The sequence below is a fragment of the Falco peregrinus genome, chromosome 11 (assembly GCF_023634155.1).
Source record: "Falco peregrinus isolate bFalPer1 chromosome 11, bFalPer1.pri, whole genome shotgun sequence".
Classification (NCBI taxonomy): Eukaryota; Metazoa; Chordata; class Aves; order Falconiformes; family Falconidae; genus Falco; species Falco peregrinus.
In genome coordinates this window covers 26,896,961-26,913,324 of record NC_073731.1, presented here as the reverse complement: position 1 = coordinate 26,913,324, position 16,364 = coordinate 26,896,961, and the positions used below count along the sequence as shown (strand labels likewise).

Genomic DNA, 16,364 nt, shown 5'->3' with positions numbered 1-16,364 from the left:
GGTTGGGTTAGAGAAAAGGTTTTCTGCTGCCTCCAGGGAAGTTGAATGAGTGGCCAAATAGTAATAGGCTGAGAGGGACAGTTTCTGGAGTTCTTGGGGCAAAAGAAGCCTGTTGAGGAGCCTGGCGTAATATAAACGTTGATTTGATTAAACTGTACGCCATTTAATTCATTTAAAATAGCCGTGACATCCCCTCGGTGACCACCATTTCATACAAGGTCGTCTGTGAAGATTACTGGTGACAACACGCAGAGCCGCCCAGCACGCCTGCTGCCTCGCTTTGATGAACTGCTTTCCCTTCTTTTGCTTCTCAGCCGGCGTGTCTGCGTAGAGCCTGGTATTGCCTAGAAAGAGCTCTGGGGAGTGAGCGGCGCTTAAATAAAACCTGTCAGACAGTGATCAACTGTACAATCTGTCACTCTTCTGCAGCTTCTGTTATAGTAGCTGAATGTTTCCTGATGAAAGCTAAAGCATGTAGAACTCCACATTACAGGAGCAAAGACTGGATCAAGCAGGGTGCTTGGTGGGCTGACGGGCTGACTGATGGAACAAGATTGCTCTTTCCCAGTTCTGCTGTAGTTGCTGTACATATCCTGTTATAATGTGGTTGGCTAAGACCATCTGACCATCCATAGTTCCCAGTGTTGGAATAGCCCCACTGGTCCCTTTTAACTTGCAAAATAACAAAAAAGAACCATCTGTTTTGGTGCTAAAAGCTCAATGTGTCTTCTGTGCCAGTTGAACGCGTGCCGCTATAGCATAATATTCTTCAGTATCTGCACAGTTACTAATGACTTCCTCTGTGTTTGCAGCCCAGAAGTGGTAGGACAAAACCCCTTCTTTATGGCTTGAATAATAACTTCAGCTGTTGTCAAACATATGATCACCAAGCATAGGCATTTCGTGCTGGTTGTCTTCAGCATTGCTGGTGGGTATGTTGGTTGCCTGCTTGCACTCAGTGTACTGGGTCTGGGTCTGACGAGCGCAGGTTGTTCTTCAAGGTACGCTTCCATTGCAACCAGAGTGTGTTCCCACCCAGAACTGGCGGTGAATTGGGAAGACCTACCCTTCTGCAAAGGTACAGTGTGACATTACACTTAATTAATTTAATAGTAGGCTGCTACACAAATAGATGGTTTCGTTCCTTTGGTTTCCATCCCCACCCGAAGCCACGTGTAGCTTCCCCTCGAATTTAGTAAGGAGTTGGGTGACGTGAGGAAATACTCCCTACACTAAAGGCAAAAAGCAACAAAAAGGCTTATATGGTGGAATTGAGTTGCCACGTGGCTGCATAATCGGGCGTAGCAGGGCGAGTGTGTGCGAAGAGCATGGCTTGCCTTCGTCAGCTCACCGTTCAGCTCAGCTAAGCTGTAGCAGTGAGATGATACCTTATGCTTTCCTTAACCTCCGTGTTGTCTTGAGAGATGGTAATAGAGGGGAATTTCTCCACCACCTTTTGAGTATTCTCACTCTCTGTGAGGATTAAGTTGGACTAACACAAACATGTATTTATCCTGGTGAGACTGAGAAGCTCGTATAGCAGGAAGGCTGTGCTTCCTGAAGGCAACTATATAGGAAGCCAGGGCTGACCTTGAAAGCAGTAAAGTACGCAGCCTGTTGTGATGTGGTCTGAAATTCCTGTTTGGGGGTTGTTTTTTTCATTTGTCCTGAATGTAGATGGCTCAACAGCATGTTCCGGGGCTGCAGCATAAAGGAGGTACCAGCCTGCGCTGTGCTACAGTGCTCCTGAATGTCACGTTGTGGTAACGTCCTTCAGGGTACCCAGCTGGTCAGCTTGTGTCACCAAACAGCTCAGGCAGTGTGTGCTGTGACTGTCCCCACGCTGGAATTACCTGCATGGTTAGACATATGTCATTGTTTTGGGTGCCAGAAATGGTGTGTCCTCTGACCTAGCTGTGCATGTCATGAGTGTTTTGGTTTGTCGTAGATCTGTGTCATGGAGGTAGGACACGGACTTTGGCAGCTATTTTCCTGGAGGAGTGACTGAGTGACTAACACGATGTAAGGAGTAGTACTTTAAAAAACATTTGGCACTGAGCTCTAGGATGTTGCTGGGACTGGAGTAAATCAGTGTTATACACATCTTTTTTTTTTTTTTTTTTTTCTAACTTGCTACATGATTTGTGTTGCTATTAAATCACAAAGCTTTGGTTCTCTTGTTGGGTGTTTGGCTTTGGATTTTTGTTGGGTTTTTTGAACAGTTTGAGGTAGATATTGACTTGCCCCCCCCCCCCCCCCCCCCCCCCCCCCCCAATCCTTCTTTTGTACTCCAGTACTCTGCCTCCCTCATGGGTGCTGTCAGGAGCACAGCCCCCTGTTGCTAGTAACTAGAAAGTAATAAATTTGCTTGATGTGTGGGTCAGGCACTTTTTGCGCAATAAATGTGGATTTGATTTGCATGTTCTGGTGGGCTGAGGCAGGGAGTGCTTCCTGGTGTGAATGTTGATCGTCTTTTTATTGGAGAGATTATTATATCTTGGCTGGAAAAGTGGAAAAGTAGTATTTTTAAACCCAGTATAAAGTTGGTGTCTTAGGCAGTGGGCGGTGCGGTGGGGGTGGTAGAGGTGCCGGTTTACGGTGATAGCCTGTCTTGCTTAGGTGTAGGTTGTGCTAAATGCGCTTTCATCCCTGACGTGGGTGTAACTTTGGTTTTCTCTGTGAAGGGTCCTGGCTTGTATGAAATCTTTTTTTTTTTTATTATCAGGAAAAACACTAGGCGCTTTTTTTCATTTTAAGAATATACATGCATCATAAGGGACTATTTTGAGAGGTGTAATTCTCAAGTGTCCTGACAGGGAGCACTTGATATGGCTTTTTATTGGCCTCTAGCTGTCTAGGAGGCTAAGAGAACAGTAACGCTTATCCCCAGTGAGGGGGATGCAAAGCTCTAAAGCAGCAAGGGCAGCTTAGTGTTTTTTGGGTATTTTTTGTAATTTTCCTTTATTATTATTATTTTTCTTAGTACAAAGGCTGCCTCTGGGTCTGACGCAAGTAGAGAAAATTGAGATGATTCAAGCTTAAGCTTGAGTTCATAACCCCGCTCATTATGCTTGGATGTTGCCTTGACTTCAGGCTCCTTTTAGGTGCCACGTGTGTTGTGATAGTGAAGAACGGGACGAGGAACAACTGTAAACCCCTTTGGTTATGTGTGAGAGTCAGACTGTTATCCTTTTCCAGAGCGTACTACCAATTGTAACCAATTATGTGGTATCATTTTTTTTATCTGCCTGAAAATAATTGCTTTGTCCTTGTGTAACCGAGTGTTTATAACTCCGTGCCGAACACAGAAAATGAGGCAGAGTCTGCCTGAAGGGGCAAGCTTCCAAAGCCCCAGTTCTTATTTGCTGACTCCAGGAGGAGGAGAAAGCTTCAAGTAGGACGCCAACAGTACAAGTCCAAGCACCGTGTGTAGGCTTGCTTTTCTGCTAGTCAACTTGCAGCGGGTTTTGTGAAGTGTCCAACAGTGCAAAAGTAGTGGCTCTAAGGAGCCACGAGGAAGGATTTGGGGAGAAAGGGGGAGAGTACTTGGGGTGGAAGGGATCGTGTGGAGGAGAGGAACTTCACAGATGGTGGTGGGAAAATATCTGTGAACATGTTGCTGTGTGGTACAATATGAAGAATGTATTGAGGGTTTGTTTACCCTGAATTCCTGCAGTTGTTTAACTAAATTGGTACAAATCCAAGTGTGGATTTGGGTCTGAGCAAAATGAGCTGTACATGATGTGTTGGCAAATGTGGGTGCTCAGCAAAAGGCTGTGGTTTCCTACATATGTTACTGAAACCAATTTAGTTTATGTATCTTAAAACACAAACAAACCGGCCTGTGTCTTTTAGAATATTTTCTTAATGCTAATGTTACAATAGATAACGCAGTGCCAAAGTATAAGTGGCTTTAAAATCCACTCTCGATTTGAGACATCCTTGCTTTCAGTGATGTGTGGCAGCTCAAGCAAAGCGCGTAGGGTGTGTTGCTCCTGTGCTTAGCGTTCATCCAAAATAATGAGCTTCATTTGCACAGACCTTTCTGGTGTCTGACTTATGGGAGGACTTTTGTCCTCGTCTTGTGTAATAGAATGACTGAAGGAAAACAAAGTCAGAAAATGTAACTTGGGTTCCAAGCAAAGGTCTTTTGTTTGGAAAGCTCTCTTCTCGATGACCTTGTGCATAATGGGCTGTTGAAGGAGGAGGAATGTAGGTTAGGAATCCCGTATTTGCCAGTCCTGAGTTACACCTGACAGATTTCACAAAATCAGAATGGCTAAACTAGGATAATGATGGTTTTCTGTAAGGTTTGGCAGGAAGGTTGTAATCTCATCTTCCTCATTTGTGAGTCTGAACTGAAGCACTGAGTTCTGTCTTTGAGGTTGCTGTCCATGAACTAGGAGGGCTGCAAACCTGCATCCATTGAATCCAGACGGTAACAACGCTTGGCCAGAACTCGGACTGGTTTTCTTGTAGCTTTTCAGATTCCCCTAATGATGATTCAGATACCTGCCTGGTAGAGAGACATAATGTGGCGTTTGTGCTATAGCATTTGCCCAGTTTAACTAGTGTATATCAAAAGCAGATGGTTTTCATTCTGTTCTCTCTACTTTAAGGATAAGAGGGAGGGGGGGAAAAGCTTCCTCCTTGCTATTTCCAGCTCTCTTCCCCCTTGGAGAGCATACGTACATGTTCATTGTATTTTAAGTCCTGGAACATGGCATTTTTACCAAAGATAAAATACAAATACATAATAATCTATACAAGCAGAAACTACCATGCCTTTGAGAATAAAGGCTCGGTCTTGTTTTCTCCTGTGATACAATTGAAGGAGAAAAGGGCTGTGCTTTCTATAGACCGGGAATAATCTGAACAATCCCATGGTGCTTCCTACTGTACTCCACCTACCTTGCATCATAACTTCCCTTCTCATATTTATGGCCAAAAGCCAGGACGATATAAACGGATTTGTGTGTGCGGTGGGTGAGATGGCCAGAACCTAACGCTGTGCACTTGGGTGTGGCCGTAGGCAGATATTAAACTTTACTCCACATTTCTGTTGAACCTAGCTTTATTGAACAGCTGAATATGAAAAGGATTGCGGAGAGCAATCATCCCGTGTGCCTGTCTTCTAGTAAGTCTATTATAATCTTTGCTTACCTTAATCTTTCACTTACCTTAATCTTCAGGTACATTAAGTGAGGATGTTGCCTACTGAAGGACTGTTTTCAGGTGCTGAGGAACTTGACGTGAAAGAATCACGGAGTTACTTTACTGTTGTGGTATACTTGGTGTTAAATGGCAAGCCCTAACTATGCACCAGCTCAGAATTCTGTTTATCAGAACAGGAAAATGTGCTGTTGTGCAGGCTGTCTTCTGTTATTTAGAAAGTTGCATCATCAGCAAAAATACCTATTTTAGCAGCTGATTTCTTTGTGGCCATCTGGGAAGGTGCAGCATCAGTGTTCCCACTAGGTAAGATGCAAGACTTCCATTTAAAACTCTTTGTTTGAAGGGGTTTGATATTTATCAGGGAAGACTCATTTGTGGTTAAAACTGTGGGTATCAGGTCTGTGGGTGGAAGCAGTTATTTCTCATTTCTGTCACCTGTACTTGCAATCTGAGTTAATCTGTTAATCTAAAAATTATGTCACTAGTTTTTCAGCTAAGTAAAATTAACTTTTAAAAATATATTTTAGTTCAGGATGTGAATTCATAGAATCATGGAATTGTTTGGGTTGGAAAAGACCCAACAAGTGAATTCTAATGCCTCCTTAAAAATGAGAGCTAAGAAAATCTGTTACGCAAGCTAAGGCCATTACTTAGCTGTGTTATGGCAATACAAAAACCCTCAACACGAGTATTGTGTGGTTCACGGGTATTAGGTTTCAGTCTAAAATGCAGAGAATATGGGACGTGGTACAGAATTATATTATTAGCTCTAATGCAAGGTAATGAGATGAGTCACGATTTCCAGAGGCAGTATGCTTGTTTGGCTACCAAATAATGTTCTCGTCTCTGTCATTGCCTTCTTGTATGCCTCAGTTTCCTTGCCTGTAAAGTAGGAAACTGCTTGCTTGTGTCACGACTTCCTGGTCAGAAGATGCTTTGAAGATGAAAAATGCGATGTGAATAGATGCCACAGTTTATGCTGCATATTACATGCTGTGCAGGAAGACTGTATAAAGTTAGGAATTCAGCAAATAGTGAAAACCAAGGTTAAGTTAGGAGGTTTTTTTTGGTTGTAATAAATTCTCTATTTGATTGTAATATTTTATAAAGGACTGAGTTTTGCCCTGACAGGTTGTTGAAATTTCATGATCTTTCCCTAGGAACTATTGGGGAAGAAAAATACGTTCATCCTTTAAACTCTGGTAGTTTCAGCAATAAGCGAAGACCTTGCATTTTAATTTGCATCATGCACAATAATAGCGTTTTCACTTGAATACTTACATCCTGGATAATTGAATAATATTAGTATATTAGAAAATGTCCAATTTAACAGACTTTTCATACCTAAGATGTTTTATACCAACTTTATAGTAAGTAAGGAGTAAGATAAGTCTAATCCTTACAGAAACACCATCAAAGCTGAAAAGTAAATTGCATTTCTATTCCCCCCATTTTTAATCAATAACTGAGGTCTTTTGATCTAAGCAGAAGATTGATATGAAGTCTTTGATATGAAATGATATCCCGTTGGATGGACGTGAATTGTAAGGCATGTGTTTGCTCAGGTTTGTATTCCAGACATGCTTGGAAGCTGTATAATGTTTTTTTTAATACAAGAAAGCAGGAGCCAAAATGGAGTGGGATCATAGCCTAGGACTTTTGTAGAGCTAGCTGTTCTTAAGTATTTCACTGTTAGTTGAAAACTTATTTGTGGATGTTGAGACGTGTTATGTTGTGTTTAATACCACTGCAATTGTATGAAATGATCCTGTCGACGAGCTTAGCAACAAATGGGTCAGACTTGCAGGCAAATGTGAGGCTCTTTGGGACTGATGTGCAGAAGAGAGATGGAGGACAATAAAGTGGGGTGTGACTTGCTTTAATTGATGTCCTCTTCTGTCCTCCTGGTTTGATGCTGTTCTTGCTACTCTCTTTTCCTGCTCCTGGGTGTGTTACAGTCCAGACTTAGTGGCTGTAGTTGGAGGTGATGCATAAGTAATATGGGTTGGGACAAAATTATATATTTCAAACTGAGAGGACTCAAAGTTGCTATTCATACCAATTTGGATTTTCTTAATTTGTGTCTTAAGTGGCAGGCTTTTTTGAGGCATGAAGTCCTTTATGTTTGGTACTCTCAGTTGTTTCTAAGGCATGCATTGCAGTCATTCCTTGCAAAAACTATCTCTTGCTTTAGCTTGTGTCCTTGGTCATCCCTTTGATGCCCTTGGTGCATCCGATCGAACCGTCTCATTTGGTGGCTCCATAACTGCAAACTTTTATTTTCTAAAGCTGTAGCAGAGTCAGCTGAAATCTGTGATGTGGTTTTTAAAAGGAACTGCTTCAGTAGGTGCACAGCACATTGCTGGTTTCTTGCAAGTATGCCACAGTACTGGAATACTTCTACATTTTAAAGCTTTTTTGTGAGTACACCTTGGGGGTGGGGAACGAGGGGGAAATCTTTAGTTTAGACCTTAGTTAGGGACCTGACTCCTGTTTAAAAGTGCTCAGCCTGTATACTGGGCTGAGTGTACCTGTATACTAAAACGCAACCTTTTGAAGTCTAGGAGGGGGGAAAAAACCCTGATCTAAGACTATATGGGATTGCCAGATATTTTGGTATTTGCCTGGATGCTGTCTTTAAAAGAAGTGCATGGTCTGACTGAGATACCTCCTCCTTTACCAAGCTTTCATTTATGCCTGGCTAAACCTGAATTTTTTTTTGCGTGTTCTTTTTCCTTTTTTCCTTCAATCTTAATTCCTGGATGCCTATATATAAACTGTCTTAACATCTTCGGTTTCAGGGAGGAGCAAAAGACCACTTTACGCTTTAGCTTGATACGATCTGCAGGATTCAAACTTCTGAACAAGGTGTCTTGAGAATATTCATGTTTCCTTTGTTTTTTCACAGCGATCAAACAGCTGGTAGGGTGGGTAAGAAGTGTTGCTTTTGAGCTGTTCCCAGGGGAAGGATGTTTTCTTGGGATCCCAGTGTGAGGTGGTGCAAGCCACAGCAGCCACCAAGGGTTATGAGCAGCACTAAGAAACCATAGCAGGCTTTTGGTTCACACCAGCTTCTTCACCTTTTCCAGCCTTCTCTGGGGAGAGAGGTTTCTCTCTGGTGGACACTGGTCAGTGCTTGCCCTAGGCTCTGACGGGGCCAGGTGGGCAGCAGGCTTCCCCAGGAGACCTTGCAGATGTGCAGGCAGTGGAGCAGGCAGGGCTAACTCCTTGCCTCTCCCCTGCAAGGTGATAAATGTGACCACCGTTTGGGTGGGAGAGGAGGGACACAACTACTTGGAGGACTTCTGAACCATCTCAGCATTGTCCCTGGAGCTAAGGGGAAGTGGGAGGTAGCTGTGAAGGTCGTGTCAGTTCTGTAGCCTTTTAGTTGCTTTAGACTCTTAAGACTTCGAGGTATGTTTTTAGGGAACTTGCAGAGTTTGGTTGCCTTTTTTTTCTCTTTTCTTTTTACCCCCCAGTTCCTAGAATACGTGAGATAGCAGTAATGCAGACGTTACCAAGTCTCAGAAACAGCCCCCATGCACCAGGTCTGAGTGCTTTTGGCTTAATGTATTAGTAATTATCCTGAGCATTGTGGATAGAAATGGCAACTCGTGATCCTTCCTCTGTAGTTGTCTGTATTGGTAAATCCTAAGGATTAACAACTGGATATAAACAGGCACACTGAGGAGTGAACAGCCCTGCTAGGGTCAGATTAGGTCTGCTTTGTGTATAATGACATGCTTTTTATAATTTTCTCCTAATTCCCATCTGTGAGCTCATCTTTTAAAACTAACAAATATTACTGCAGATACATAGCCTGTGCGATTTAGTGCTTTTCCGGATATGAGGTTGTACAGCATGAAATGTGACACGTTGATGTGTTTTACATACCTACGTAACCCTGGTCTAAAGCTATTTGGGAGACCTTTTTTTTTTTTTTTTTTTTTTTTAAAAAATTTTATTTTATACTCTTCTGCCCCAGTTTTTGTGATTAAGAGATATTCTAACCTGATTGCGCATCACTGTTGACCTCCTCTAGAAACACAACATCTAAAAGATAGCGTGTTCAGTGACAAAAGATTAAAGCCAAGTATTGGAGCTCCTGCTTGGAAAGCTTTGTCTCTTAATTTAGGTCAGAACTTCAGCGTGTGGTGCTGTAAACAGCACAACAGTTGCACCCGTCTTCGCTATATGATAAATGTATGTGGTAAGCTGACCCTACCTGCCTGCCTGCCACCCAGTTCTGGCCCACACAAAGCATACCAGAGAGTTAAAACAAATTCCCTGCGGCCTGTGGGTGAACAGCTGTGACCCTGGCTGGGTGGGATGCTCCCCTCCAAGAGCCGGGGCTGCGGAGTGAGCAGCAGCCTTGATTCCAGATAAAATCCTCAAGTGCTGGGTGTCCTGCTCCATCTGCCTCCCTGCCCTCCGCAGGATTCACTGGCTTCCATCGGTCAGGAGCTGGGCTTTTGTTGCTGCCTGTGTGTTTTCCACGTTCTGTCTCTTAATTCCTCTCCTTACAAGCTCTAAAGTGCATGTGGGTTTTGGTGTTTTGGTTTGCTTGTCCCCGTCCCCCCCTTTATAACGTGACAAAGAGATGGTTGAGGGGCGTCTAAACATTTTCCTAAGGATTACAGGTAGTTTTGAGCTCTCTTTCAGCAGGCTTTTTCCACACTCTGAATATTTGTAGAAGGTCTTTAGGAATTTATCAGAAACAGCTGTCCTGGGGAGCTAGGTAAAGCTAGAGATGAGGAACTGCGTGCTCCTGGTGCTAAATCTGGTGTGGTGCCCAGGCCTGAAGTACTATTGGCAAGTGTTTATACTGCCACAAGTGGGACAAGAATTTACACTCTGTGTAACAAGACACGCTGTGTGTGGAGTCTTTGCATAGAAGTTTTAAAAAGAAAAAAACATAGCTTCTTTCAGAGTGGCGGAGGGGATCGCGGCACTCAAGTGAGCCCTGGAAAGGTTTTGGAGACATCAGAGGTGTGAGTGTGCAGGGTTGTGTTCCAGGAGAACCCCCAAGAGGGGATTTCTAAAACTGTGAGGAAGGTGGGACTCAATTTTGCTTTGCAGTGGCATCAAAAATATTCATTCCAGAGTATTCACACAGAATCACAGAAATAATGCTTGTGGTAATGTGGTTTGGTTTCGTTTTAATTTCTAAGGACATTTATATCTCTCTCTTGTCTTGTTTGATTTGGACTGGTTTTTGTTGGTATTTTTGTTGTTGTTGTGGGTGGCTTTTTTTACCTATGAACTGTTGTTTGTGAGGATGTATACCCCTTTTACCCTCAAAAAAGGAGGACAGGCAAAGATTTGTGTCTTTTCCTGCAAAAACAGCTTTTCCAACTGTATGAAAAATACTGAAAAAATTAGCCTGTTGATAAAGTTTCCATTCCTTGAAATGCTTAGTGGAGTAATTGCTTTCTGGAAGATATTTGACTGGTTTGGGTTTTTTTTTGGTGTCGTTGGAAGTCCTGCACCTTAGCAGCCAGTTGATACTGAGGTTGAGAACAGGTCTCAGAAGAGAACTGACGTTAATTTATAGCTAGCAGCTTAATATTAGTAGCATACAGCAAGGTGGTGTTCAGAGGCAGTAATTATCAATATTTTCTATAAAATAAAGGCAACTGCTTTTTAAAATGCTTGTTTTCTAGTTCTGGCAGGAAAGACATGAGCAAGAATAACATCTAGCTGTGTAGTGTGTTTGTAGAGAATAATGAGCACAGATGAAGGATCTTTGTACTATGAAGAGGAAGCCAAGTAAAATATCCTTGCTTTCCTGTGAATGACACTTGGAGGTGACCTTGTATTCAGCCTGAGACGAAGGGCACAGCAAGTTGACTTGTGTGTCTAAGAAACCTTATGATGAAAGTGTTACGGAAATGCCAATTATGTTTCCACCTCACTGCCTATGTAGTAAGCTTCAGTCTTCTTTTTTTTTTTTAACAGATGTAATTGCCATTGCTTTTCAGTATGAAGAATATTTCTGAACTCTAGATGACCGTTTCTTCTACAGTGTTAAATGGGTGCAGTATATACATATTGCAAGGTGGGAGGGGTTCGTCGCCTTAAGAGAAGGAAGGAGCAGTAGGTCCAGATTTAAAACCAAACAATCCTCCACAGATGTGACTTATTTGAGCAGAGAATTACTTCTGTAGTCTTGCTTGCTTGTACCTTAAAAATAAATTTGGTTTTGTTTTGGAATTCCACATGCACAGTACTTGATAACAAATGATACAATGCCGTTGAAAATAAGTAAGTTTAATGTGTCTGATGTGCAGTCTGGCTTTGTGTTGGGAAGTAACCATGTGCTGTTGCCTTTGTCTCTTCCAGATGTTTCTGACAGTGTACCTCAGTAACAATGAACAGCACTTCACTGAGGTGCCAGTCACCCCTGAAACCACCTGCAGAGACGTGGTGGAGCTGTGCAAGGAGCCTGGTGAGAGCGAGTGCCACCTGGCTGAGGTGTGGTGTGGCTCAGGTAGGTGAGGCTTCCACTTTGTGGGTTCCTGGGCATTCGCTGCTTCGAGGAACGTAGCACAGGGAGACCTGACAGATGTGGTCTTGTCCCAGAGGATTTCTGCCTTACAGTTTTGTTAATCTCTTCATCAGACCTGCTGTACAGTAATGCGTCTATGGAAAGGCTCTCGCATGCAAAAAAGAGTTAAAAGCAAAAGAAGGGGTCTCAAGCACGCGGATGTTCTTGTGTCTGTGCAGCCCTTCTCTGACTCAAATGAATCTCTGAAGGATACGGGGGGGGGGGGTGGGGGGGGGGGGGTGGTGTGTGGTTCTCTTCCTTCATCTCCCCACAGTGGGATCCCAGCGGCCTGTGTGTGGTTTTGAAGTAGTATCAGTAGTTCTGTGGCTCAAGTCAGAATTATTTCTTCAACCGTAGCCATTTTCACTTGCAGTGGCAAGGGAAAACTTCTTTTTTCTATGTCACCTTCATTGTTCTTGATTGTGTTAACTGAGTTTGGAAGGGAAGGAGCGTTACCAGAACTAGTAGGAGTTGCTTGATGTGAAGTGCCCTAAGGAAGGTGGGTGGTGGGTAGGAGGGAGGACATAGAAACTGCTTTTGACTTTCCCCTGTCCTTTTAAGCCTGTGGAAAAGAGTTTTATGTACGTGGTCAGTTGGGGCTTTTTTGTTTTTCCTTCTGTGTTCTTCCCGATTTATTTTTTTTTTTTGTCTTTGAAGTTGAAATCTCCCTGGCTTGCAGTGCTCCACTGGAACTGGAGACCATGTCAGCAAACAAGTGGAAAGCTAAAGCATGGCTAACTTTTCATGGCTTAAATGAGGCAGGACTCCTTGACTCATCTCCTGTCTCCATGGTACTAATTTGATACTGGTAGCCATCCAGAGGTGAATCACAGAAGGATTTTAAGTCATGAAAAATAATATTTGATCCAACTTTTTTGAGATACTTCAACAAAATTATAAAAGAATCAGATGATAAGGGCTTATGTTCCTCTCCTCCTCTGCTGCTGGCTCAGGCTCACAGCTGTTCAAAGAAGTCTTTGGTGAGCTCAGTGTTTGTTTAATAGGATGAGGTGTGAGTTGTTTCTTTTTTTTTTTTTAGCTGCTTCTAACAGGTGTAATGTTTCTGATATTTCCAAGTTGTAAAAAATGCAACACGTTTTTTTTCTTCTCCTTAGAAAAGAGGGCATCTTTCATTTTTAAATGATAGTGAAATAAAATCACAAATCCAGCATGGGAAGAGATCTTTTAGGGAAGTGTTTTTATTGTACACCTTTGTCCAACTCTGTCTAATACCAATACCAAAGTCTACAGTGAAAGACAATTAAATAAAGGTTTAGGTAAACCACTGAATTTATAGTTGGCCTTGGCCCCACGCCCTGTTAAAGAGGTTGTGATGGTGAGGGACAGGGTTCTCCTGTCCTTACCAAAGCTGGAGCTCTGCTAAAGTGGGCAGCTCCCTTCCTTGTGTTTCCTGAACATGGATTCTTGATTGACTTTTGAGATGTTCATGTAGAATATGCTAGAAAAGGCAGAGAGATTGTCCTGAAACCAAGGGAGAGAACCTATACTGAGAGGCAAGTGAAGTCTGCCAGTGCTTAGTGTCAAAATGGTCTTGTTGAGTTGAAAAGTGAACTTGTGGCTGAGTGGGACCATATAATACGTGGAAGTTTATTTGTAAAATCAAGTTGTCAGCCTCTGTGCTACTCAAGGAGATGTAAGAAAATAGTCTGGATACAGAAACGTGAAGTGAAGCAGAGAATTTTTTCTGAGATTAGTCTTCGCAAAGATGCCGTGAGATACTGGAAGAACAGATATCTAAGTGTTATTTGCATGGCTATTGTCCCAAGAGCAAAAAAAAAAGGTATTATCTATTTGTGCAGTGAAAGCCTTGACAATTGTTTTAGAAACCAAATTATTCTTATTCCCTTCACTGATCCTGTCATATTTGCTAATTATTTACTGCTATATACAAACACTGATATGTGTGTGTAAAACTGTATACAGTTTCCAATTGTACTTAGTAACAAAAATCAGAGTATCGAATCATGTAACAATAGAAGACTTGAGTACTGGATGAAGTACATGCATGTTGTTTCGGATAAAATATAACTTTTCTTAACCATCTTTAAAACATCCAGTAGCAACCACTTGCAAGATGTGTTTTCATGTATGCTCTGATTATTTTTTTTGGGGGGGGGGGGGAGGGCCGTGAGGGAGAGAAATACTTTTAGCTTTTATCTGATCTCATTTTAGATGTTGGCAAAGTTCACTATCTTGTTTTGCCAAGGTATACCGTGACTTCTATTTTATTTGCGTTTTACACTGAACAAATTAAACTATTTTATAACAAACATGATGCACGACAGCTAACCTTCTGGGGTAGGAACAAAAGACTTGCATTGGAAAATTATTTCTCAGACTTCAATTACTGAGATCCTTTTTACATCGCTTGTGTCTCTTTTTCTGATGCTTGCTCAGGAATTTTAGCTTCTGTTGTCAGACCTTATTAAGCATACGTTGAAAGATCGCTGCGAGTGCGCTTGAGGCACTCTGCTCCCTGAAGGGAGCAAGTTTAATACTCTTCCAGCCCTCCTCCTCCTCTTGTCCTCCTAATTTTGCTTGAAATTTGATGAGTATTGGGGCAAACTCTCTTGATCTTCCTATTATCGCCAGGATTCTGTTAAGTGACTACCTCAGCCGCTGTGGAAGGCAGTCAAAAGCTGTGTGCGTGTACAAAGATTTGTGGTGGTGTTCTGTTGTGGGGGTTTTTTATTATTATTTTTTATGAGACATACAGGCAATAAATAAAAAAAGTCTGATTGTTTGTCCTTTCTTCCTGAGCGTTCCAAATGTAGTTTTGTTTGGTATTTTAAAATCTCTTTGACCTTCCTTTGAAGTCACTGAATGGTATTGACAGAATCCTTGTGTAAAGGGCATCTCCCTTGATAATAGAGTTTCAGCTGAAGTATTGCTGAGCTGCTAGAAATCTGTTTCATAAGACTGCTGTATATTCTTTAAGATGGAAATCTGACAACAGTACTGTTGGTTTTGGGTTTGCCCCCCCCCCCTTTTTTTTTTTCCCTTGAATTAGGGTTCAGCAGATGAAGAGCTTTTTTAGCTGTCTAGACAAGTATCCGCCAAGAGACTGCTTTTTCTGTAACAGTGACCTACTTGCTTATTCTGTAAAGCTAATCTCTTTTGACAGTGACTCCAGAAATTTTCCTTCCTAGATTGCTTGAGCACAGCTGCAGCATTTTCATTTAAGGAAACACTTTTATGTTGAAAAGAGCTTTTCACGTGCTGAAAACGTGTTAGTAACTCTTCTTCTTATGAAATTGAAAACATTTATACTTTCCCCTGAAATGATTATTCCATATTAAGACTGACTTTGAAAGACTCCATTGAATATGAATGAACTACTCTCTGATTTCTTTCTCTTTTTTTCTTCCTTTTTTCTTTTCCTCCCCTTGCTTAAATAATGAAAGGAAACATCCAACAAAAACAATATCGGGAAAACCAAAACTGATGCAAAACTGGAAGTGTTTAGTTTCAGTTTTTGTCCTCTGGGCCTGTTTCTCAGGCCAGGAACAGTATCTTCTGTTTGTCTGGCACCCAGTGCAAATGGATCCAACCTGATCATGAGTCTCAGATGTTGTCATAAGATACTATGACAGTATCCTGACTCTGTAAAATTGACTGCTGTGATACATTGACCACATAGTTGCCATCACTTTTAAAATAGACCTAAAAAATTATGGTGAAATGTTTAAAGTAACAAAAGAAATTGCTTTTGTGTAAAGATTGAGAGGCCAATAAGTACTTCTAATTATATGCTGTCTGTGGATGCCCAGCTGTGAAGTGGGTAACTTCTGGAAGAAAAGTAATACAGAAAGGGAGGAGGACTGGTAAGTGAAGGTGGTGAATGTAGGCTCCCACTGGATTCTTGTAATATCAAAAGACAACAAGTAAACCTTAAAAATCAGAGATGTGACAGAATCCTGAACTTGGGAGCAAGAGCAGGAAAGGAAATTCAGTGAAACTTGTGCATGTACCTTTTAAAGAAACATTGTCTTAACTGTCTGAAAGAAAATGGCAAGTTCTTAGTGGAGTCACTTTTCACTGTCTAGTATTTTTTTTTTCTTTGACCTGTGAATCCTAAGTTGTTCAGCTTTTACACGTGTAATCTGAACTTCATGAAATTTGCTGTCTGAGAGAATAAGCCAGATCTATGGCTGACAGGGAGCTATAGGAGAATACTTGAAGTGACGGGAGCTGTGATGGATTGCCGAGGATCAGGCCCGCTGGGTACTGAGACTCTTCAGGGCATGGAGTGCTTCTGCCTGAGCTTCAGCACAAGAGCTGCAATCCAGCATTTGATCGCAATCCTCAGGAAGCGTTAAGAAGAGAATTCCTCTTCTCTGAGAGTTTTCCTTTGCCATCTCTCTTAATTCTTGGTGGAATAGGAAGTAAATGAGTCCTGGTAGGAATCAGGGCAGAGGAGCCCTTGAGGAGGGGGGTGGGAATGACTGGGAAATACGTTGGAGGTGCCACAGACGTGGAGCAGAAGGTATGGCAGCACGTTCCCGGCAGCGGTCAGAAGGCAGGATGATTTGCAAATACAAAACTAAGGCACTAGAGCCAAAAGCTCTAAATTGCCTGTTTGCTTCCCCTTGGGCTGCAGTGGTGCCTCAGCTTCTCCCTG

General features: G+C 42.2%; 1 protein-coding gene across 3 annotated transcripts in view; it reads left to right on the top strand.

Annotated features, from left to right (window-relative positions):
- Positions 1 to 16,364, top strand: part of TP53BP2 (tumor protein p53 binding protein 2) — a 78,567-nt gene that overhangs the window by 37,857 nt on the left and 24,346 nt on the right. For 2 of the 3 annotated variants that reach the window (XM_055816528.1, XM_055816527.1), the window contains one exon: positions 11,518 to 11,665. In XM_055816528.1, coding sequence (XP_055672503.1) covers positions 11,518 to 11,665 — 148 coding nt within the window. Of the gene's footprint in view, positions 1 to 5,048; positions 5,138 to 11,517; positions 11,666 to 16,364 lie in introns of those variants that run through there. The other variant, XM_005241847.4, reaches the window with a different exon arrangement.